Raw genomic sequence first — 26,456 nt, forward strand, 5'->3', positions numbered from 1 at the left:
TTACGTCCCATTGAGACCACATTAATTTGCAGATTTCCATTGAATAGCAAATACAAAGAATTTTAACCCACATTATAAAACTGATGGCTGATTGTATCACTTTAATATGTGGTTAAATACAACATTGTGTTCTGATTGCTTGACAAAAGAAATTGTGAAAACCGCCAAATGGTGTCTGATGACTTACATACAGTATTAAATTGAGGTACTTTAGGATACTATTGGTGTAATGTTTGCATGTATGGCTATGTGTATATAGACATCATGGAGCATATTTGCTTAATACACAACACCACTTACCTTGTTTGGCTGTTTACGTGGATCTTCACTAAGGCTAAGTAAGAGGTAGAGAATAGACCATCTGTTCTTCACAACTCCCTAAAAATAAATAAGTTGATTTATAAGAAGTTTTTCATTTTATATGTGTAAAGCAGTAGACCAGCTGTTCTCAAACTGTGGGTCACTACTATCTGAGCAATAGGTCGCAATTCCACATTGCTGAACATCGGGCTTATAACTAGGTCTGAAAAAATCATATGAATTGCAAGTTACTTCAGACTCCTCAGGATAAGTTTACTAAGAAGGATGGGATGTTGTCCATAGAAACAAACAAATCAGATTCTACATATTTGGCACCTACTAGAAGACAATATATAGTATCTGATTGGTTGCTATGGGCAAAATCCCATTAATAAATGTACCCCCTTGGATCACTGGCTTCGAGACCCAATGTCCCATCAAACAACTCCACACCCAAAGGGCACACATCTAGTGTGCACCCAGCTTAACTATACAATATTAGCTGCAAATGTGTAAGGTTTGTATATTTACAGGAAATTTAGAAACATAATATTCTACAAATCTATACTTATTAACACACACACACACATAGCTTATTGCCACAAGTTATGTTTGCTATAACACTAGCAGTGAAGAAATCGTAAAAAAAGGTTTAGCAGGTTTACACAAATCAAGGTTTATTAGTTTCTACCACAATTCACAAGCTTAACCCCTTCCTGACAGAGCTAGTTTTTGCGTTCCTGACAGAGCCATTTTTTTCAAATCTGACATGTCTCACTTAAGTGGGGATAACTTTTTTTTGCTTTTACTTATCCCAGTGATTTTGAGATTGTTTTTTCGTGACACATTGTACTTCAAATTAGTGGTAAATTTGGGTCGATACAGTCTGTGTTTTTTTGTGAAAAATACCAAAATGTCGTGAAAAAATGGAAAATTTAGCGATTTGCAAAATGTTAAATTTTCTGCTTGTGAGACAAATAATCATACCACTCAAAATAGTTAATAACTAACATAGACCATATGTCTACTTTATATTTCCATCATTATTTCAACTTCCTTTTAATTTTTTTGGACACTAGGAGGCTTACAATATGAATAGCAAATTCTCAAATTTTCAAGAAAATTTCAAACACTGATTTTTTTAGGGACCAGTTCAGTTCTGATGTGACTTTGAGGGACTTGTATGTGAGACACCCCCATAAATGATGCCATTTCAAAAACTGCACCCCTCACAGTATTCAAAACAGCATTTTGGAAGTTTGTTAACCCTTTAGGTGTTTCACAGGAATTAAAACAAAGTGTAGGTGAAATTTCAAAATTTCATTTTTTTTGCAGATTTGCAATTTTAATACATTTTTCTGAAGAACACAGTACATTTTACTAGAGAAATGTGACTAAAAATTGATTCCCCCAATTCTTTTGTTTTCATAAATATCCTATATGTGGCCCTAGTGTGCACGTTGACCAAACCACAGGCTTCATAATAGAAGGAGCACCTACTTGATTTTGGAGCCTCCTTTTTATGAGATTATTTTTTAGGCACCATGTAGGTTTCTAGGCACCATAAGATGCTAAAATTTAGGAACCCCCCCACAAGTGACCCCATTTTGCAAACTACACCCCTCAGGGAATTCATCTAGGGGTATAGTGTACATTTCAAACCCCCAGGGGTTTCACCAATTGTGGTACAACTGGGCAGTGAAAATGAAAAATTAAATTTTTTACACAAAAATGCAGTTCTGGCTCAAAATTTTTCATTTTCACAAGGAATGAAGGAGACAAAGCACCCCAAAATCTGTGCCCCAATTTCTCCCGAGTACGGCAATGCCTCACATGTGACCAAAAAATACCAGTTGGGTGCATGGCAGGACTCCGAAGGGAAGGAGTGATTTTTGGATTTTGCAGCTCAGATTCTGGTGGAATTTTGGTGGGTGCTATGTCGCATTAGCAAGACCCCCCAAGCACCAATACAGTGGAACCCCCCCACAAGTGACCCCATTTTGCAAACTACACCCCTCAGGGAATTCATCTAGGGGTATAGTGTACATTTCAAACCCCCAGGGGTTTCACCAATTTTGATACAAGTGGGCAGTGAAAATGAAAAATTACATTTTTTTACACAAAAATGCAGTTCTGGCTCAAAATTTTTCATTTTCAGAAGGAATGAAGGAGACAAAGCACCCCAAAATCTGTGCCCCAATTTCTCCCGAGTACGGCAATGCCTCATGTGTGACCAAAAAGTGGCAGGACTCAGAAGGGAAGGAGTGATATTTGGATTTTGCAGCACAAATTCTGGTGGAATGATGGTGGGTGCTATGTCGCATTAGCAAGACCCCCAAAGCACCAATACAGTGGAACCCCCCCACAAGTGACCCCATTTTGCAAACTACACCCCTCAGGGAATTCATCTAGGGGTATAGTGTACATTTCAAACCCCCAGGGGTTTCACCAATTTTGATACAAGTGGGCAGTGAACATGAAAAATTACATTTTTTTACACAAAAATGCAGTTCTGGCTCAAAATTTTTCAATTTCACAAGGAATGAAGGAGAAAAGGCACCCCAAAATCTGTGCCCCAATTTCTCCCAAGTACGGCAATGCCTCACATGTGACCAAAAAATACCAGTTGGGTGCATGGCAGGACTCAGAAGGGAAGGAGTGATTTTTGGATTTTGCGGCTCAGATTCTGGTGGAATGAATGGTGGGTGCTATGTGGCATTAGCAAGACCCCCGAAGCACGGTGAAATTATGAACCTAATATTCCATAGATGTGTGGTATAATTTAAAACACTCCTTTATACATAGGCCGGGTTTGTCGGGGCAAGTGTCACACTGGAAAATAGTTTGCTTTCTTATTCCCTTTTTATAGCAAACTTTGCACCTTTTTTGTGTCCTGCCCTTTTTTCCAGTGGAGGGGATTTCATCAGGAAAATGCTGCCCTGGTACAATACGGGGGCCAGTACTAGAAGTACTGGGGCCCTCTGCCTGCTGGTTCCCAAATATTAGGCCCTTTATGACTTCCTCTTGAAAGTGCATAAATGTCCCCCTCTGGCCGGTAGAACGGAATAGCACGTAAGCGTTATACAGTGCCATCTGGATGATATACACGGCCACCTTCTTGTACCAGATTTTTGTTTTCCGCAGGGCACTGTACGGCTTCAGTACCTGATCTGAAAGATCCACTCCGCCCATGTACCTATTGTAATCCAGGATACAATTACGTTTGGAGGTGTGGGTACTGGTACCTCGTACAGGGACGGAGGTGGTACTGTCTCCGTGAATTGTTGTCAGTATAAGGACATCCCTCTTGTCCTTATATTTGACCAACAACATATTTTCGTTGCATATTCCCCTGCTTTCACCCCTTCTCATTACTTGGGCAATGTGCGTTTTTGGGAGGCCTCTTTGGTTCTTGCGCACAGTTCCGCAAGCTGCTGTACCTCTTGAACCAAGGGCCTTAAACAGGGGGATGCTAGTGTAAAAGTTATCCACATAGAGGTGATAACCTTTATCCAGGAAGGGGTGCACTAAATCCCAGACAATTTTCCCACTAACACCTACGAGGGAGGGGGGGCATTCTGGCGGTTCAATTCTTGAATCCTTCCCTTCATAAACCCTAAACCTGTGGGTGTACCCTGAGGTGCTTTCACACAGTTTATACATTTTTTATGCCATACCTTGCCCTCTTACTGGTAAGGTACTGGCGGAATTTAACCCTTCCTTTAAAATGTATAAGCGACTCGTCGATACAAAATAAATTTTTCTGGGATGTACACCTCTTCAAATTTGGCACTGAAATGATCAATGACCGGCCTGACTTTGAATAGCCGGTCAAAGGTGGGATCATCTCTGGGTGGCACTGTGCATTATCGGTGTAATGCAAAAATTTAAGGATTGTCTCAAATCGAGCCCGGAGCATGGCCATACGGTACAATGGGGTGCTGTACAGAACATCTGTACTCCAATATTGCCTAATTTCTGGCTTTTTTACTATGCCCATATGAAACACCAGACCCCAAAACGTCATCATCTCTACTGCATCTACAGGGGTCCACCTAGCAAATGATGACATGGGGTTTTGAGCAATAAACTGCTGGGCATATAAATTAGTTTGGTCCACCATTAAATTTATAAAATCATCAGAGAAAAATAATTTGAAAAAGTCAATTTCTCTGAGACCTGTGGAATCAAATTGGATTCCTGGCATGGCCAAAAACTCAGGAACCTGGGGCTCAAAATTGTCTGGTGGTGGGGTCCATACGAGATCAATTATTGGGGGGGGGGGGTCTCAGCTGCTCTACGGGGGAGTCTTTGAGGGGGTCCCTCATCAGCAGAGGAGGAAGAGGAGCTTAAGGCGAATCCTTCAAATTCCCCGCTTGCATCACTGGCTGTGTCAGAGTCAGAGGCAAGCATGGCATATGCCTCCTCCACTGAATACATTCTCCTGGATGACTGGGATGACATTTGGGAGGACATTTGGGAGGACATTTGGGATGCCATTTTTTATTTTTGTGTTACTGGTAGTGAAATGTTTCAACACGTGTATAGTGTAGGGGGGGTACAAACTTTATTTCAACCCGGGGGGTATGTAGTGTGTAGTGTGTATGTAGTGCAGAAAAAAATAATACTTTATACCAATAAAAAAAAACAAAAATGAAGGGGTTAAAAAAAAAAAAAAAAAAAGGTCCTGCGCCAAAAATTGAGCACAGATGTTGGTCAGTAACGTCCGTCACTGAACAGCGCTCAAAGGCAACAGGAATTTGATCCAAAAAAAATAAAAATAGATCAACCCTGTGCCGAAAAAGCTGATCAGTGATGTACGTCACTGATCGGCGCACAGTGGCCACAGGACACCCACAAAATCACAGTGTGTGTAAAAAATAAATAAAAAAAAGACCCCACAGCACTCACAAAAAAAAAAAAGGTGATCAGTGATGCGACACTGATTACCAGTGAGGGACAGCAGGTGCACAACCTTTGGTGCAACTGACAGTGCAACTGGCAGCAACTGACAGGTATATATAAAAAAAAAAACCCTGCGCCCCCAAAAAGTTGCTGATCAGCACAGATATACTGATCAGCACAAAAGGGGGGGTAGCAGACACAAAATATACACTCTCTATCACTCTCTGTCACTATCTCTCTATCTCTCACTATCTCTCACTATCTCTCACTATCTCTCACTCTAGGACACTGCAGCAGCAGCACTGACAGTTATATGTATAAAAAAAAACTGCACCCCCAAAAAGGGGGGGTAGCAGACACAAAATATACACTCTCTATCACTCTCTGTCACTATCTCTCTCTATCTCTCTATCTATCACTATCTATCACTATCTATCACTCTATGACACTGCAGCAGCAGCACTGACAGTTATATATATAAAATAAAACCCCTGCACCCCCAAAAAGGGGGGGTAGCAGACACAAATCTCTCTATCTCTCTACCTCTCACTATCTATCACTATCTATCACTGTATGACACTGCAGCAGCAGCACTGACAGTTATTTATATATAGAAAACCCCTGCACCCCCAAAAAGGGGGGGTAGCAGACACAAAATATAGCTCTCTGTCACTATCTCTCTATCTCTCTCTCTATCTCTCTCTCTATCTCTCTCTCTCTCTCTCTCTCTCTCTCTCTCTCTCTCTATCTCTCTCTCTATCTCTCTCTCTATCTCTCTCTCTATCTCTCTCTCTATCTCTCTCTCTATCTCTCTCTCTATCTCTCTCTCTATCTCTCTATCACACTGCAGCAGCAGCAGGAAGTCACAAGAAGTCAGATCCAGGAAGCATCCAGCACGCTACAAGCAGTGAGCAGGTGATCAGGTAAGGTATTTGCAAGGATCAGGTAAGTATTAGCAAGGATCAGGTCGGTATTCACGGCAGACAGGCACGGTGACCGTTCTGCACGCTATTCTAGACCGGAATGGCGTCTGCAGCGCAGTCACCGTTAGTTTAAATGTCGCGCCTTGGCTGTGATTGGTCCGTGGGTCCCACGGACCAATCACAGCCTTGGGGGCAGGTGGGGTGAGGGTGGGGTGAGGTGTCATCGTCACCGATGACCCCCCCATGCCCCCTGACGCCCGGCGGTGATTGACACCTGTGTTACCGAGCGTCTGATTCGCTGGTAACACAGGAAAACGCTGTGAATGGCTGTTCACACTGAACAGCCAATCACAGCGATCGCCGACGGGGGGGCGGCATCGCAGCCCCCCCTGGGCATGCAGGGACATGTCTGCTGTCAGGGACAGCAGACATCGTGTCTCTGTCACTGCGTCTCGAGACGCAGTGACAGTTTAAAGTCATGACGTACATTTATGCCATGTGTCGGGAAGTACCTCCCGGCCATGACGTAAATGTACGTCATATGTCGGGAAGGGGTTAATATAAAAAAAAGGTTTGTTTCTATGTCCATATATAAACAACTTAAAACAAACCATTCTAGGTCCTGTCTGACGTGATTGGTCGGTTTTCCAGTGATTGGGAGAAAATGGTTGATGGTCATGTTGCTTACATTATCATATTTTGGTTCCCACCTGACAGATTGAACAGAAATTTTTAGCTGCATACCCAGCTTTAGGAGAGGTATTCAAAGCCCCACTGCTATTTCCGTTAGGGGAAATAGCAGCGGATGCCTATTCAAGATTTCCTCCTGCTGCTCTGAACCCATGGGAGTATGGTCAGCGTCTAACCTTTGACAGTCCTGAAATCATGCCCCAGAAATGCTGTGCAAATTATACTCTGCAGTGAATGCAACAAAATCAAAAGTGAGGAGAAAAGGAACTTCCTTTCTCCTCCCCACCCCACAAACCACACTATGGCTGAACAGCTGCAGCAGGAGGGGGGGGGGGGGGGGGGGGGGGGACTGGTGATTAGTCGCATAGGACACACGCGCTACATCCCCAGAAATCTATATTTTTTATATTTTTTCCTACAATTAATTTTAAATCTCTATTTTAAAAAAAGTACATTTTAACCCCTTACCGACATTTGACGTATATATACGTCATGGCCGGGATGTACTTCCCGACACATGACGTATATATACGTCATGACTTTAAACTGTCACCGCGTCTATAGACGCGATGACAGTTTAAACATGTCTGCTGTCCCTGACAGCAGGCATGCCCAGGGGGGGCGGCGATGCCTCCCCCCCCATCGGCGATCGCTGTGATTGGCTGTTCAATGTGAACAGCCAATCGCAGCGTTTTCCTGTGTTACCGGCGAATCAGACGCTCGTTAACACAGGGATCAATCACCGCCGGGTGTGAGGGGGCGTGAGGGGGTCACCGGTGATGACCACACCTCACCCCACCTGCCCCCAAGGCTGTGATTGGTCCGTCGGTCCGACGGACCAATCACAGCCATGGCACGTGATTTAAACTAACGGTGACTGCGCTGCAGACGCCATTCCGGTCTGGAATTGCGTGCAGAGCGGTCACAGTGCCAATCTGTCGTGATATACTGACCTGATCCTTGCCTGATACTTACCTGATCACCGCTGGTAGCGTGCTGCCAGCAGCTGGATGCTTCCTGGATCTTGTGACTTCCTGTGTGCTGCTGCTGCAGTGTCATAGAGTGACAGATAGTGACAGAGAGTGACAGAGAGTGACAGAGAGTGACAGAGAGTGACAGAGAGTGACAGAGAGTGACAGAGAGTGACAGAGAGTGACAGAGAGTGACAGAGTGTGCTATATTTTGTGTCTGCTGCCCCCCCTTTTGTGCTGATCAGTATATCTGTGCTGATCAGCAACTTTTTGGGGGTGCAGGTTTTTTTTTTATATATATATATATACACACCTGTCAGTTGCACCAAAGGTTGTGCTGCCTGTGCAACTGACTGCTGCCCCCCCTTTTGTGCTGATCAGTATAAATTAACTGATCAGCAACTTTTTGGGGGTGCAGGTTTTTTTTTAATATATATCCTGTCAGGTTGCACCCACAGTTGTGTGCCTGCTGCCCCTCACTGCTAATCAGTGTTGCATCACTGCATCACTGATCTGCAGTTGTTGTTTTTTTGGAGAGTGCAGTGGGGTTTGGTTTTTACACCCACGTTGCTTTTGTGGGTGTCCTGTGGCCGCTGAGCGCTGATCAGTGACGTACATCACTGAACAGCATTTTTGGCACAGGGTTGATCTATTTTTTTTTTTGGATCAAATTCCTGTTGCCTTTGAGCGCTGTTCAGTGACGGACGTTACTGACCAACATCTGTGCTCAATTTTTGGCGCAGGACCTTTTTTTTTTTTTTTTTTTTTTAACCCCTTCAAGGTTGTACCAAAAGCTGCCTTGAAGTTGCTGAGTGACGTACATCACAGATCAGCATTTTTGCCACAGGGTTGATCTAATTTTTTTTTTTTTTTATTGGGATCAAATTCCTGTATAAAGTATTTTTTTTTTCTGCACTACATACACACTACACACTACATACCCCCCGTGTTGAAATAAAGTTTGGACCCCCCCTACACTATACACGTGTTGAAACATTACACTCCCCCCCCCCCCCCCCCCCAAATGATTGATCCCGTATGGACCCCACCACCAGACAATTTTGAGCCCCAGGTTCCTGAGTTTTTGGCCATCCCAGGAATCCAATTTGATTCAACAGGTCTCAGAGAAATTGACTTTCAAATTATTTTTCTCTGATGATTTTATAAATTTAATGGTGGACCAAAGTAATTTATATGCCCAGCAGTTTATTGCTCAAAACCCCACGTCATCATTTGCTAGGTGGACCCCTGTAGATGCAGTAGAGATGATGACGTTTTGGGGTCTGGTGTTACATATGGGCATAGTAAAAAAGCCAGAAATTAGGCAATATTGGAGTACAGATGTTCTGTACAGCACCCCATTTTACCGTATGGCCATGACTCGGGCTCGTTTTGAGATAATCCTTAAATTTTTACATTACACCGATAATGCACAGTGCCCACCCAGAGATGATCCCACCTTTGACCAGCTATTCAAAGTCAGGCCGGTCATTGATCATTTCAGTGCCAAATTTGCAGAGTTGTACATCCCTGAAAAATGTATTTGTATCGACGAGTCCCTTATACATTTTAAAGGAAGGGTTAAATTCCGCCAGTACCTTCCCAGTAAGAGGGCAAGGTATGGCATAAAAATGTATAAACTGTGTGAAAGCACCTCAGGGTACACCCACAGGTTTAGGGTATATGTAGGGAAGGATTCAAGAATTGAACCGCCAGAATGCCCCCCCTCCCTCGTAGGTGTTAGTGGAAAAATTGTCTGGGATTTAGTGCACCCCTTCCTGAATAAAGGTTATCACCTCTATGTGGATAACTTTTACACTAGCATCCCCCTGTTTAAGGCCCTTGGTTCAAGAGGTACAGCAGCTTGCGGTACTGTGCGCAAGAACCAAAGAGGCCTCCCAAAAACGCACATTGCCCAAGTACTGAGAAGGGGTGAAAGCAGGGCACAATCCACCGAAAATATGTTGTTTGTCAAATATAAGGACAAGAGGGATGTCCTTATACTGACAATTCATGGAGACAGTACCACCTCCGTCCCTGTACGAGGTACCAGTACCCACACCTCAAAACCTAATTGTATACTAGATTACAATAAGTACACGGGCGGAGTGGATCTTTCAGATCAGGTACTGAAGCCGTACAGTGCCCTGCGGAAAACAAAAATCTGGTACAAGAAGCTGGCCGTGTATATCATCCAGATGGCACTGTATAACGCTTACGTGCTATTCCGTTCTACCAGCCAGAGGGGGACATTTATGCACTTTCAAGAGGAAGTCATAAAAGGGCCTAATATTTGGGAACCAGCAGGCAGAGGGCCCCAGTACTTCTAGTACTGGCCCCCGTATTGTACCAGGGCAGCATTTTCCTAACGAAATCCCCTCCACTGCAAAAAAGGGCAGGACACAAAAAAGGTGCAAAGTTTGCTATAAAAAGGGAATAAGAAAGGATACTATTTTCCACTGTGAAACTTGCCCCGACAAACCCGGCCAATGTATAAAGGAGTGTTTTAAAATATACCACACATCTATGGATTATTAGGTTCATCATTTCACCGTGTTTCGGGGGTCTTGCTAATGCCACATAGCACTCACCATTCATTCCACCAGAATCTGAGCTGCAAAATCCAAAAATCACTCCTTCCCTTCTGAGTCCTGCCATGCACCCAACTGGTATTTTTTGGTCACATATGAGGCATTGCCATACTCGGGAGAAATTGGGGCACAGATTTTGGGGTGCTTTTTCTCCTTCATACCTTATGAAAATGAAAAATTGAGCCAGAACTGCATTTTTGTGTAAAATATTTAATTTTTCATTTTCACTGCCCAGTTGTACCACAATTGGTGAAACCCCTAGGGGGGTTTGAAATGTACACTATACCCCTAGATGAATTCCCTGAGGGGTGTAGTTTGCAAAATGGGGTCACTTGTAGGGGGGTTCCACTGTATTGGTGCTTTGGGGGTCTTGCTAATGCAACATAGCACCCACCAACATTCCACCAGAATCTGTGCTGCAAAATCCAAATATCACTCCTTCCCTTCTGAGTCCTGCCATTTTTTGGTCACGTGAGGCATTGCCGTACTCAGGAGAAATTGGGGCACAGATTTTGGGGTGCTTTGTCTCCTTCATTCCTTGTGAAAATGAAAAATTTTGAGCCAGAACTGCATTTTTGTGTAAAAAATTTAATTTTTCATTTTCACTGCCCAGTTGTACCACAATTGGTGAAACCCCTAGGGGGGTTTGAAATGTACACTATAGCCCTAGATGAATTCCCTGAGGGGTGTAGTTTGCAAAATGTGGTCACTTGTGGGGGGGTTCCTAACTTTTAGCATCTTATGGTGCCTAGAAACCTACATGGTGCCTAAAAAATAATCTCATAAAATGGAGGCTCCAAAATCAAGTAGGTGCTCCTTCTATTATGAAGCCTGTGGTTTGGTCAACGTGCACACTAGGGCCACATATAGGATATTTATGAAAACAAAAGAATTGGGGGAATCAATTTTTAGTCACATTTCTCTAGTAAAATCTACTGTGTTCCTTAGAAAAATGTATTAAAATTGAAAATCTGCAAAAAAAATGAAATTTTGAAATTTCACCTACACTTTGTTTTAATTCCTGTGAAACACCTAAAGGGTTAACAAACTTCCAAAATGCTGTTTTGAATACTGTGAGGGGTGCAGTTTTTGAAATGGCATCATTTATGGGGGGGTCTCACATACAAGTCCCTCAAAGTCACATCAGAACTGAACTGGTCCCTAAAAAAATCAGTGTTTGAAATTTTCTTGAAAATTTGAGAATTTGCTATTCATATTTTAAGCCTCCTAGTGTCCAAAAAAATTAAAAGGAGGTTGAAATAATGATGGCAACATAAAGTAGACATATGGTCTATGTTAGTTATTAACTATTTTGAGTGGTATGATTATTTGTCTCACAAGCAGAAAATTTAACATTTTGAAAATTGCTAAATTTTCAATTTTTTACGACATTTTGGTATTTTTCACAAAAAAACACAGACTGTATCGACCCAAATTTACCACTAATTTGAAGTACAATGTGTCACGAGAAAACAGTCTCAAAATCACTGGGATAAGTAAAAGCAAAAAAAAGTTATCCCCACTTAAGTGATACATGTCAGATTTGAAAAAAAGGGCTCTGTCAGGAAGGCAAAAACAGGCTGCGGCGGGAAGGGGTTAAAATTTCATTTAAAGAGAAAAAAAAAAACACAAACCAAAAAAAATCAATGTCACACTGCAATAATTAGTGACTAAAACAAAATTTGCCATGGACATACTGTAGCAGGAACAATTTTGAACAAAGTACATACTACATTATACTGAAACACATTATTACTTAAAGTCCATACACAGGGTGCAATTAGTCATATTTCTAAGCAAGCGGACTAGATTGCTTAGAAATGAAGTATGGAACGCTCCATGTGCATGCCCCCGAGTCGCCATCACTTGACTAGATTTATACTGCATGCAGTCAAGATCTAGTTAGATCACCAGTGTTCTCACTAGAGGACACTGGACAGCACAGACCACACAGTGTGCATAACGTGCTGCGCGATCTGTGCTAAACTAGATCACTCAACACGGAACTGAAGTCGCCCCGTGTGTATGGGCCTTTAGTTTGCCACAATCAATAATCAACAGTAGCTTTAACCTTCAATCAGAAACACATTAACTTTCTAAAAGGCTTGGCATGTGAAAAATGGATTCGATAAATCTGTTCTATATTAAACCAAAATGACCCTAAAAATAAACCTCAACTATCGTTATACTTTAATGTTAAACATCAAATAAAAACCAAACCTTCTCAGTGCAAGAAGTTTGCTATGATCAAGGATAGTCAAATGGTTTGATGGCTTAAAATAACAACAAATAATAAAAAAAAAATTTTAAACCACGACTAATAGCAGAAATGTCCTTCCTATGTCTGGAGAAAAGATTGCCCATTAGACTTACACAGCAGAAAGATACAGACTATAAAAGTTCCACTAGAATTTCAACATAATGTCATCAAGCTGTGCATTAAAGCACAGAACACAATCAATGAATCATTATATTTCCCCGCTGGGAGCACAACACACAGTGCAAAGTAAAGTCCTTTGACCATTTAAAGGCCAAAATTACATTTATAATGTAGTTACAGATATGTCCTGACAATTATGCCTCGCTATACCAAAATTCAAATATTACCTTACTTAATTAGATATCTAAAGTATCCATGTCAATATACTGTAAAAGGGCAAAAACTTGCACCAAATTATAAAGTAAGGGGAAAGACGGGGCGTGGCCACGGCGGCGGAGACGTAGGACGCGGGTTGAGTGAGCTCCCGGGACCCTCATTCTATTTAGCCCATCCTGAGCCAGATACCGATTACTCTTTACCTCCCATCGGGTGTCCAACTCCCTCCTGCCTCCAGCTGAGCCGTCTGCACCCAGAGACTACAGGCTGCGACATCTCCTTGTGCCTCCTGAGGTCTGTGGCCCTTCCACCCTAAAGCCGCTGCTGGAGCCAGCTGTGCGGTCGGACTGGACGGCTGTGTGCACATTCTGTGTCCTGTGGAAGATCCCCACTGCAGATTCAGCCACTGCAGGTGAGCTGACCCTGCGACTTGGTGCACTACCCTCTCTTGCTGCTCTCCCTCCATGCACAGAGCTGTGGGCGCCTGGGCTGATCAGTGGGCGTGGCCTTAGTGTGCATGACCATCTTATAGCCACACTCCACAAGTGACAGTGTGGTTATAATATTGGCACTGTCAGGATAACAGAAGCTGCACTACTCTAAAACGGATCCTACTGCTCTGGCCAGCGCTATCCATTAGAATCTGTATCATTTGCTATACAAATACAGCAATATGCTGCTAATATTGCCAAACAGCTGCTCCTGCTCTTAATTACTGGAATCTAAGTTATCTGATATACCTTATCTGCTGGCAAATATAACTGTTGCGACTGGAGTGCTGTATTTTAAGACCGTTCTTGTTAATTTCTGCAACTGCAGGACTCTACATTATTACAATTTTCTGGTGACTTTATATTCCCTGGTTGACCAGCGGTTATTCGGAAATCCTTCTTGAATTTAAGTGCTTGGCGGTGTGCTAGCCACCACAGGTTTCTTCTGCGCCCTTGCGGCTGCTTTGGGCCCTCCACTATTCTGCATACCTCACCGAAAATATGGATGTGCAATAGCTCCTAGCAGAGGCTGCTAAATATGATTGCAGTTATACCAGTGGATGTCCTGTCTTCATCTGAATGCCCTGAACACACATCTATGGATGGGTCCTATGCTACGTCTGATGATCCGCAGGGGAATATCTTCTCTTCCTCCTCTATATCTGAGCTGTGTGTCAGGGGGGCTCAGGAGACTATGCCTGTGGTTACTACTATTTTTGATCGCACTCTGGACATACAGTACACAACGGACTTGTCCAAGCTTGAAGTTCCTTATATTTCCTTACTGAAATGCTTCAATAATGATGTGCTCTACCTAAGCACCCTTGATTTGCTCCAGATGATAGCTCTGGGCTTATCGGATTACTTGCTTACACACTTTGGACGCTCTCCTGGTTATTTCCGAATGCATTGGGCTGAGACTGTTACACCTTTGTCATATCTTGGGTCTGATAAATGGCCAGACTGACTGTCACCACATAAAAGTTCACATAGCCCTTTCCACCATTATTTTCCTGTTTATCACTTTTCTACCAATGCACGTTTTAATTTATCCTGTTTATTTTTATTAATATTGGTATTGTAATTTTTTATTTTAGTTTGCTCCTGAGAATTAAAGCAACGTTCTGTTTCTACTTTTTGAGGGATGGCCGATTCTGTCTTAGGGTTACTATTTTAATGCCCTAGTCAATTACTAGCTGCAATATACTGTATATGGGGGGGGGGGGGTTAGCATGTGTTACATTAAGTTGCTATGTGGACATTGCCCGATCGGTCCATGCATCTGCTATCATTCAGTTGGGTAGGGTGAAAGGGGTAGATTAGATTTTTGGCATAGTTTGGCTAACATAGAAATGTCTATATCCTAGTGCTGACGTAGTTTTGATTTAGTTTTAGCCAAGGGCCACCAATTTACTTCCTTCCTAAAGTCAGTAGTAGTTAGTGATGTAGGTTTATCTTATGGGATCCAAGTACGCCTAATGGGCCCCATACATCAGCAATCACAATTTATGGATTTCCAGATACAGGGATTTTTTTGGCCAGATAAATGGATTTTACAATCTATCTGACTTGCCCACACATTACAGATTTATTTCAGTGATTGGCAGATTTTTCCATCTAAAGATTGCATCTTCATATCTGGAAATTGCCCAATCGATTGTCATTTCAGCTGTTCATAATGTAAATAGATGAAGAAGACGAATTGGGAATGCCCACACATATTAAAAAAGGTCTGCAGATAATACCAGATTATTAAACAGGTTTAAAAACCTGATTAAGCAATCGATTGGCGGTTTTGATTGGGATTGCCAAAAGGGGGAGCCCACACATCTAAAATTAATTGTGGCAATCTCCATATCTGAAAATTGTCACAATTAATTGCTGATGTATGGGGCCCTTAAGTTGGGGGTGGGTTGTACAAGGTGGGGGGATATGGGGTAGGTTTTTTTTTGGGGGGGGGGGGGTTATTGTGTTTTTGTTTTCTATTTTTTAAGTAGCTGAGTATACATATTTGATTTGCTTTGATGCTGCAATACACTTTGATGTATATTCTTTCAGTTTTAATATACATGGTTGGGTACTGTTAACTCTCTTCTAAGACATATATAATGTATAAGTTCCGTATTGCCTCCTGTGTGGTATACCCGAATGGCACCTCGGGTATATCAGCTACTACACTTGTGCTATATCGGTAGTCTTGTGCCCTGTAACTGATCTATGTACCTTAACAACCGCATAAATATCCTGTCTTTGTTAAATTTACTGTCCTATATACACACACACAAACAAACATATACATACCCCCCCACTTGCCTGAATGATTTATAAAAAAAAAAGGAAGTAGGGTCAAAAAATAAATAAAAAAAAACACCCACACACACTCATAGGGGAGTTGTCTGGAAACTGGTTGTCTGGAAACTGTGAATTGTTGGTAGCTCTCGAGGACTGGAGTTGGCTACTCCTACACTAGACTATATTGCACAGCACTATGGGAAACTAAGATGGGGATGGGCCCAATGTGCCTTATTCCCCTATACACACATGGAGTTATCCTCTTATCTCTCTATATCTCTATATCTATTTTAAGAACTATAAAACTATCCTATATGGGCTCTCCATTCCTATAATATATAACAGAATACTTCTGTATATATAATACACATTTAAATAAAACCAGTATCCATTTTGACTAAAACTAGTTTTTTTCTGTGACTAAAATGTAACTAACACAGAAATCGTTTCGAAATAACGAAAATGTTGACTAAATATTAGTCTATGTCGTCCAAAAATCAACTAGATGAAAACGCTGTATCATTTTCGTTTGCACACCTCCAGGTTGTATTTTTCGAGTGACTGATTTATTGGAATTTTTAATTAAGAATACCGGGGCAGATGTATTAAGCCTGGCAAAGAGATAAACTGGAGATAAAGTGGAAGGAGATAACGCTGCAGCCAATCAGCTCCCAAGTATCATATTTCAAACACAGCCAATTGGCTGGTGCGTTATCTCCTTCCACTTTATCTCCAGTTTATCTCTAGTTTATCACTTTGCAGGCTTAATACATCTGGCCCACTGTATTTTATATTGTTTTAAACATCCTCTCTGGCCCTAGATTTACTTACTTGGACGGTGGCTGTTCAACAATGTCAGTTTATGCAACTAGCTATTTACTTTAGTGAAATACCATTGTGACAAAGATCACACATGGGGACTCAGATGAAGACTGAGGTTTATTTTCAGACAGAGCATACCAAGCTGATTCCATATGCGATCATAATTACAGGCAGTAGCATACAGCCAATCTCAGCATAATAGTATCTTGAAAGGATCCAACGGTGCCTGCAATAGCCCAACCCTGGACTATCGCTTGGGCGGGTAATCCACCAACAAGAGCAAGCCGTCTCTGCCCTGGAAATCGTTATATCAGGAAATCCCAGGTTGTTGATAACACACCTGGGATTCTGCTACTGCCCCTAAAACCTGGTCTGGATCCTCCACATTACTTTCATGTGGGGAGATGCTGTCTCCACAGTATATATAATATGCACCCCTACAGCTTCATTTTGCAGTAGACTAGTACTGTACTACTACTAATGGTAACAAGCAGGTTGTATTTTTCTAGTGACAATATATTCTTCTTTAAAAATAATTTTATTTTTATTTATTTTTTATCAAAAAACCGATTGTGTTCATGAATTGATATTTGCAGAAAATGTATGACCTGCTGTCAAGGAAATAGAATTTGCGTTGCACTTGTTTGATACCTAGATTACTAAACACATAGTGAAAAGGTATACAAATTATTCAAGAGAATGCTAAACAAATGTCCAGCAAAATCTATTACAGTATAATTAAACTGCAAAGCTATGACTAAACCATTGACTAAAATTAGACTTTGTTAATCAAGATGTATTGACTAAATCTTGACTATGATTAAAATACAATAAAAACATTTACTAAAATGTGAGATTCAATTTAGTCAACTTTTAAAAGAGACTGAAATTCAATTGAAAATACTTGCCAAAATGAACCCTGTAAACATGCAGGAGGCCTTCAAATGGTCCAAGGTCAAGCAATAAAGTGGCTTCTTGTGGACGTGTGAAGTTGCGTGTGGTGCAATTTATTAGATATACAAGTGGCCCTAAGGTCAAACAGGAGCGCTAGTATAACTGGTGGCAAATACTTTTCTCTCCCTTTTTGGTTAGGCTGCTGCCTCCTATCAGAGGAATTGTGTGCCTCTGTGGGTTATAATAGTGTAGAGATGGTATTCAGCTACAAGCTGATACCACAAGATGGCGCTGCTAACCAAAAAGCATCAACTATACCATAAAATGTGATATCACTTACTTATTATAAAAAGCATATATTAATTTACACAATATAATCATAAAAAAAAACTGACACACAAGACATACAACATATAAATTGTATAAAAGTATATGTCCTGTATAAATTTCAAAGTCACTTTGGAAACTCTGAGGATCTTGCCAGGTTGTCCAGTCTGTTGTCTCATAGCCTTTGAGTGGATATACTCATATGCTCATTGGCTGGGATCCAGTGCCCCATCTTTGGAAAAATGTGGTATTAGCTGCGATATAAATTTACAAAATAGCTTGGTCTTAACTCTTTACCCCCCTGCCCCCCATTTTAATTTATTTTATAAAGTAAAAAATAAATAAAAAGGATTTTAATTAAAGCTAAAGTGAAATCAGTATAAAGACCAACCTGTAGGAATAAAGCAGAAAGCTACCAATATATACCACCGTCTGACTCCACTCCTCAAAAAGTTACAGCCTTTCGGTTTAGGGACCACCTGCCGATATGATTTACTTTTTTTTTTTTTTTCCAAATATATTTTATTGAAGCTTGAATGACGAGACAGTATACATGCATGAAAGTGTACATTTATACAATGCACAAGAGTGGCCAAACAACAGACTGTACCCGTATATCTTGTAATCGTCCAAGGCATTAAGAGGCTTCAAGATATTTTTTAATTTTATATAACTAACCTAGTCACAAGAACAGCGCACACACATCTAGGATACTAGTTTATCCTTTATAAAGCAGGTTGTGTGGTCCACAACAGACTAATCTATACACATATAACACAGGGTTTCTTACAACAACAAAATGTTATAATCTGTGTTTTGTCTAGAAAGATGTGTGTGTGTATAGCAAAGCTGGATTTTGTCCAAAACAATATAGACAACATTAATAAAACAAACCTTTGGTGCCCACCCGGTTCCCAAGGCCGCCGATCCATCCACAGGGCATTCCATCCATGGAAGAGGCTCAAGTAATAAGAGGAAGAAAGGGAGAGAACGAAGGGGGGGGGGGGGGAGCTAATCTTATATGGGGATAGGGTCATTATTACCAAGGAGTTGATAGGAGTACCAGGTTGTAAATTGAAAACACTGTCTAAGAGCAAGTTTAGTTGCAGGGGGTAGGGTCTGAATAAATTTATCCCAGCATCGAAATAGAGCTGGTGTCAAGGTTTCTTTGTGTTGGGAGGTTTCAAGCCAGTCCATTGTAAACAGGAGGTAGCCTTACGGCCGACAGGATCATTATTAACTTTTTATCATCTTTAGGTATGCCTGACTGATCGGTACTTGTGTATTTTGGCGGCGCCCCCGATGTCCGTCGTACGACGAACAGATCGCATCGCATGCCATGCACCCGATGCCATGCGACGCGATTTTGACCCCCTATACGACCAAAAATCGTATAAGCACCCTAAAGGGTGCTTTTGAGCACCCAAATGGGTGCTTACAATGTTAAATGCACCCCCACGCCACCCCCCACTATAAACGTGAACCCGAAGCGTGGCGAGCGCAGCGAGCCCGCGAGGGGCGGCGGTACACGTCCTACGACCTTTTCATACCCCCACTATCCACGTCGGCGTGGAGTTGAGAATAGAATAGTGTGGCGAGCGCAGCGAGCCACCGAGCCCGAAGCGTGGCGAGCACAGCGAGCCCGAAGCGTGGCGAGCACAGCGAGCCCCGCGAGGGGACGCGGATACCTTCACAGGTAAACGCGTCCCTTCGCGGGCTTCACAGGTAAACGCGTCCCTTCGCGGGCTTCACAGGTATCCGCTGCGCTCGCCACGCTTCGGGCACGGTGGCTCGCTGCGCTCGCCACACTATTCTATTCTCAACTCCACGCCGACGTGGATAGTGGGGTATGAAAAGGTCGTAGGACGCATACCGCTGCACTCGCCACGCTTCGGGTTCACGTTTATAGTGGGGGGGGGAGGCGTGGGGGTGCATTTAACGTTGTAAGCACCCATTTGGGTGCTTAACATTGTATAAGCACCCATTAGGGTGCTTATACAATGTTTAAACGCATCGCATCACATCGTATGCCATGTACAATGCCATACAATTTCAAAATTGTATGCCATCGTGCACTATCGTACGATATCGCGTCGCATCGCATACCATCGTATGCGTTATGGTATGCGATGCGATGGGCGCCGCCAAAATACACAAGTACCGACTGATCTGCTAGATATCCAAAGATTGCCCAAGGAGCCATGCAGCTAAATGGGATGCCCAAGACTGTGGTCCCATATATGTGTAGCTCAGACCAGAATTGTCGAATATGAGGGCATTCCCAAAAACAATGCATTATATCGGCCTCTGTGGCAAGACACTTGGCACAGCCTGCAGTATCAGATATACCCATTAAGTGTCTTCTTTTGGGGGATAGATATGCTCTGTGGAACATCTTATATGTCATTTCCTGATAGGAACTTGCCAGAATAAGCCTCCCAGATGAACAAAAGGTTTCAACTATCTGCTCAGATGAAATGGAAGCTATTTGGGAAGCCCATTTATCAATTTGTGGTAGGTCAGTCTCGGGATCGATCTCGATACGGATTCGTGAATAGATTAAAGATGTAGAATAAGAGCCTATACGTATAAGCGAGTCTATAGGGTTGATATAATCAGCGTCTTGTAATTTAGGCAGTATTGTCTGTATATAATGTATGGCTTGGGCATAAAAAAAACCATGGGCAGGGTTGAAGTTAAATTTCTCTCTCGCCTCATCAAATGAAAGTGGTGTTTTTGAATTTAAAAGGTTACGGATATTCAAAATACTGTGTGAGCGCCAACCAGTAAAAGGTAGTGCAGCAGTCCCTAATTGAAATTCTAAATTGCCAACTAGTGGGAGAAAGAGGGAGTGTGAAAACTGGAGCCCAAGAGATTTTCTAGACAGCTTCCAAGCCTGGGCAGTGGAGCGTAACAAGATATTATCTGAGTGAGTGATTTTTAAAGTGGAGGGGGTGGCATGCAGAAAGTAGCTAAGAGAAAGGGGGGTGCATAATTGGGATTCTAGGGCCACGTCTGTATATATATTTGTGTCCCTAATTCAGTCCATGGCGAAACGGAGGAGGCAAGCCACGTTATATTGTTTGATGTCTGGTAGGTTTACTCCCCCTTTAACCCCTTCCCGACATTGCCTTTTTTGTAAAATTTTTTTTTTTTTTTCCTCCTTGCGTTCAAATAAGCGTAACTTTTTTAATTTTCCGGCTATATAGACACGAGGGCTTTTTTTTTGCGGGACAAGTTGTACTTTGTAATGGTACCATTTACTATACTGTATAATATTCTGGGGAATCAGGAAATAATTCAATGTGGGGTAAAAAAAAAAAAAACGCCATTCCACAATTTTGCGCTGGTTACGCTTTTTTTGGAGTTCATAGTTCGTTTAAAATGATGGGTTATCTTTATTCTATGGGTCGTTACGATTCTGGTGATACCAAACTTATATAGTTTTCGTTATGTTTTACCACTAAAAAAAAAAATAGCAACTTTTACGGTTTTTCTAATTTGCGTCGCCATGTTCTGCGGCTTATAACTTTTTTATTTTTCCACCTACGGACCTGGGTGAGGGCTCGTTTTTTGCGGGCTGAAGTGTACTTTTTAATTAATACCATTATGGGATATGGGCGACTTTCTGATCTCTTTTAGTTATTTTTTTTTGGGTAGGCGATGCGACCAAAAAACGTAGTTTTGGCGTTGGGAATTATTTTCCGTTTACGCCTTTAACCGTGCGGGATAACTAATGTTATATTTTAATAGATCGGACTTTTAGGAACGCGGCGATACCAAATATGTTTATTTTTTTTATTTTTATTTGTGAAATGGGGAAAGGGGGGTGATTTGAACTTTTAATATTTTTTTTTTATTTTTAAACTTTATTTTATTTATTTTTTTACTTTTACTACAAGGCCCCCTAGTGTACTTGACCACTAGGGGGCGCGATCGCCTGTACTAGGTTCAGCCATAGAGCTCTATGGCTGAACATAGTGATTTTCAGCACTTCCTATTACATCCTGCCTCAGGCAGGATGTAATAGGAATGCTGACACGGCCAGCACAGGGGTCTACATTAGACCCCTGGCTACCATGGCAACCGATCGGCACCCTCCGATCTCGCCGCGGGGGGCCGCGATCGGCGCCGGAGGGGGGCGCCCCCCCTCCGATCAGCTATTTAAGCACTGCGGGCGCTTTGCCCGCGGTGCTTAAAAGGGTTAAACGGCCACGATCGGCGAACTCGCCGCTCGTGGCCGTGAGAGCAGGTGCCTGGCTGTAATATACAGCCATTACCTGCTCTCTTTCAAGCCAGCTCACTCCGTGAGCTGGCTTGATTCCCCCGCAACCGACACATGACGTATATATACGTCATGTGTCGGGAAGGGGTTAAACGTTGTTTGAGAGAGTTTTTTGGCGCTAATCCTGGGTCTTTAGTTATTCCAAATAAATCTAGTGATTGCAGAGTTGAGGGTGGTGAGGTCTGTTTTAGAGAGTAGGAGCAGGGTCATTTGAAGCACGTAAAGCAGTTTAGGGAAGCTGGCCATCTTGACTAGGTTACATCTGCCTAGAAAGTTAAGTGGTAGGGTATTCCAGAGACTGAGTTCACTTTTAATTTTGTGGATGATCGGTCGTAAGTTATTGGAATAGAGGTGTACAGGGTTAGCAGGCAGTTGGATACTTAGGTAGGTAATATAGGAATTAGTCCATCGAAAGGGAAATGGCGTAATCCAACTCAATCTCGCCTGACCATGTATAGCAAGTGCCTCTGATTTTTCAAAATTAACCGAAAAGCCTGCAAAGGTTGAGAATTCATTTATGGTCTCAATGAGTAAGGGGACAGTGCGGTGGGGTTCGGAAATAAATAGTAAAATATCATCCGCAAATGCGGTAATACGGAGTTCTCTATTACCAATCTGGATTCCCTTAAATCCGGGGAGTAGCAAAATGTAGCGTATAAGGGGCTCTAAAGCTTTTATGGTCTCAATGAGTTAGGGGACAGTGCGGTGGGGTTCGAAAATAAATAGTAAAATATCATCCGCAAATGCGGTAATACAGAGTTCTCTATTACCAATCTGGATTCCCTTAAATCCGGGGAGTAGCAAAATGTAGCGTATAAGGGGCTCTAAAGCTCGATATGATTTACTTATTCTCTGTAGCTGGAATGAAATCTATTGAGATTAGATAAACACAACTGTGGTCTCCTTCACAGTTGGGGGCTACATATGCTCCTTGATATTCCAGGATTACCCTCTGTAGTTTTAGCAAAGAAAGATTTTAAAATAGCAAAATGCTCCCTGCCCTCTTCTATCTCCACCCACAGGCAGCTGTGAAATTGAAAGGATTTACAATAAACAAAAAAAACACTCTACTACCATAGAAATCATGCACAAAGAATACTAATCTGTAGGCACTGTGAAAAGGCCAGTGAACAGTGGTAAAGTATAAAATCAGATGCACGGAGTAGGATGGCCAATACCAGGATCGGTGAGAACCCCATGATTTTGCTCTAAAATTTCAAGGATTTCAATCCCAATTTTGGAAATTTCCAAATCTGGGATTTTGAGAATAGACTGATGCGCGTGGCAGGTGTTTTTTTTGTTTTGATATTTTATTTAGGGAGCCCAATTTGGGGATGGAGCATTTTTTCCAATACCAAACCCAAGGATTTAAAAACCGAACCCAGATTGGCATCCCAAGAACTGAGTATTACTAGTTTTCATAGATTTAAACAGGATGCTTACTTAAACAAAGACATTTAAATAAAATCAAAATACCCTGCCAAAGTTAAACGAAATAAAAAAAAAAAAAAATTGTTATTTTTCGGTCTAAAAAAATAAAAAAATAAAAAACATTTATCCATGCTAAACATTAATAAAATTACAGTATGACCATGCTCTTATTAGCAGCTCTTCCAAATAGATCCCTTGCTAGCACGATTCAAAACACCCAAAAATAAACAATTCTAATGTACAGAAGCCGCTCAATGTTTAAATTGAAACTTTCATGACCAATAAATTTGTCAATGTCTGTATCAAATTAATATGCTTGCCTGTAAGTCTTCATAAATCTATAGACTTTTCCACTGGAAGAAAACCTTATTAAGACGGAAACATTTCTTAATGTCTATGTCATTGGTAAATGTTCCTATTATGGCATGTAGATGAAATTCCTTCTTCTTTATCCTGGAATTAGACCCTTAAACATAAACATCCAGAGACACTACCTAGGGCTTCTTATTGTGAAGTCATTTGGGAAAGATCGATTATAAAATCAGTATAATATATGCTTACACATCATTCATAACCAATGCAGTAAAATTGCACATGTGTAAATGTTACATAGCTATCTGTCCTAAAGGTGTCTCATACACAGTACAATAATTGGTTGCGTTTTGGACTAGATCGCATCCCATGCATTGCCATCCAAAACATGGAACCTCTCGTCGTCAGGGATCAACATCAAATAACAAACATGGTGAGTTTCTTTTATTTACAGATAGGACACACCGTCACCAAATCAACGCCAATGTGGGTCCGTCCTCTCCCCCACCCCACAACTGAGTTCTCCACTATAACAATGAAGTATCAGTTGCAGGTGGGAGGATGCGGTCAACAGCCATTACAAAAAAAAAAAAAAAAAAAAAAAAGGACCAAAGTATATACACATGTAAAAACAGATATACAACAATATAAATAAAAACATACATGGAGCAACAATGTAAAAAAGTTATTCAGAATACATGTTTGTATAGCAACCCAAGATAATATAGAGGGCAGCTAACCTATGGTGCATAGCTTACAAAAAAAAAAAAAAAAAAAACATGAAAGACCGGTGAGACGGCTAACATAATACAGCCATTCTATAGAAAGCAGTGTTTCCATTGAGGTGCCGTGGGGCTATTAAGTCAAGCATCATCATCCACCTGCTATCTAACCTTAATAGTAATTTACCCCCCTCGAGGCACCTGATCAATAATTATTGTGCGGAGACTGGCTATTGAGTGGCCAGCCGTCACACAATGTCATGCAACCGGCTGAACACTTGCCAGTTGTGACAGCCGCGCGGATAGCTATCCTTTCGTGGACGGTGGTTTCTGTTTAAATCAAATAACCTTTCTAAAAAAAAAAAAAAAAACCTTGGAGGTGCAGGTAAGGACATGGTTGTTACGGAATTTGTTACCGCTGTACGGGTGCAAAAAATGGTTGCCAGTTAAAAGTGATCTTCAGAAGACTAAAAATTACTTTAAAGAACAATTAAATAATTTAGATATTTCCCTAAACTGTTCAATTACATACTTGCGACTGGAGTTTTCTGTGAAGCTCTGAAAATAAAGCACCATCTGCATCTCTTCTCTGTCTCACAACTGAAATAAGAAAATAATCTTTTTAGTAAATGGCATGTTTGTTATTGAACATATTAAATCTCCACATTCTTAAAAAGAAATGGCCATCCTCAAATACCATCTACTGCTAATGCCGAATATCTTGCAGCTCAATGACTGCTAATATTTCTGGATAGCTAAAAAAAAAAGTAACAAAAACACAGAAGTAACCTGCATGCAGTTCACTGCTGTTAGTTTTCACTAGACTTCAGTGTACACACAAAATCAAAGAAAGATCACTGATGAGACAGACTCTGGAGCATACCTAAAAGCGGTCAGCTTGATTAATTTAACATGGGCCAAATATGGGAGTAGCTTTGAGCTTTTTTAGTTTCAGGGTATTCAATTAAAGCATTTTTTAGCACCGGTTCAAATGATCCGTTTTCAGGAGTTAACATAATAGAATTGTGGATAAATTCCCAGACCTGTGTTTTAACACGGCTGTGGCTGCAAAAACAGATTGTTTAATGGGGGTTTACGAGTCTGTACAGATGTAGAAAAAAAAAAAAAAGAAAAAAAACAACGCACTAAAGCCTGTATTCTGGGTGGTTTGCAGAAGCAAACTCTGTTTTTAGTGGATAAAACCATGTGCACTGCAGGTGGAGCAGTTGTAACATCAGTGGCGTAAGTTAGGCCATGAAGCCCGCTCGCACCACTGGAAACAAGGGTATGGGGTGGGGGGGCAGCCGGCGCTGTGCTGCATTACATAGCCGCTGAAGATAAGTGAGGCAGCGGCACAAATGAGCGGAACATCGGAGTAAATGGAGCCAGTGCCCCCTTTAGTTGGTGCACTTGGGCACATTGCCATGCTCAGGTGTTCAGACACATTTGCATGCTCGGTCGAGTTTGGGTGCTCAGGTGCATTTGACCGCGTTCAAGTGATCAGATACATTTGGGAAGGTTCATGGAAACGGGAATTCACGCGCTCAGGTGAGTGCGTGCTTGGGTCTGTTTGGGAACTAATTAACTCAGGAGCAATTAGGCGCTCATGGATTTGGGTCCTCAGGCATGTTCATGTCAGGGTGTTTGGATGCAGGGCTGTGGAGTCGATAGATAAATGTTCAGACTCAGACCCCGACTCCTCGTACGTCTGACTACGACTCCTATGTATTAATATGCAAATGTATTTGATACATTCCTTGAAGGAAAGAAAGGCAACATACATATTATTACTACTAATCTCACTTCCTGCCTGTGTTAGCATTAAGAGCTGGCTCCTGTGTTGCTGCTGCTGCAGCAGCAGCAACCGCAAACTCTGACCAGACTCTCCTCTCCCCTCCTGGCTG

The 26,456-nt window shown here is 41.8% G+C and overlaps 1 protein-coding gene across 1 annotated transcript in view; it reads right to left on the reverse strand.

Annotated features, from left to right (window-relative positions):
- TUBGCP3 (tubulin gamma complex component 3) overlaps positions 1–26,456 on the reverse strand; it is a 161,076-nt gene that overhangs the window by 121,371 nt on the left and 13,249 nt on the right. Inside the window, exons 3-4 of the mRNA XM_083168687.1 lie at positions 25,085–25,152; positions 301–378 (exon numbers count right to left, since the gene is read on the reverse strand). Of these exons, the coding sequence (XP_083024813.1) occupies positions 301–378; positions 25,085–25,152 (146 nt within the window). The remainder of the gene's footprint in view (positions 1–300; positions 379–25,084; positions 25,153–26,456) is intronic.

This window comes from Crinia signifera, chromosome 2, assembly GCF_055691185.1.
Source record: "Crinia signifera chromosome 2, ASM5569118v1, whole genome shotgun sequence".
In the NCBI taxonomy this organism is placed as follows: domain Eukaryota; kingdom Metazoa; phylum Chordata; class Amphibia; order Anura; family Myobatrachidae; genus Crinia; species Crinia signifera.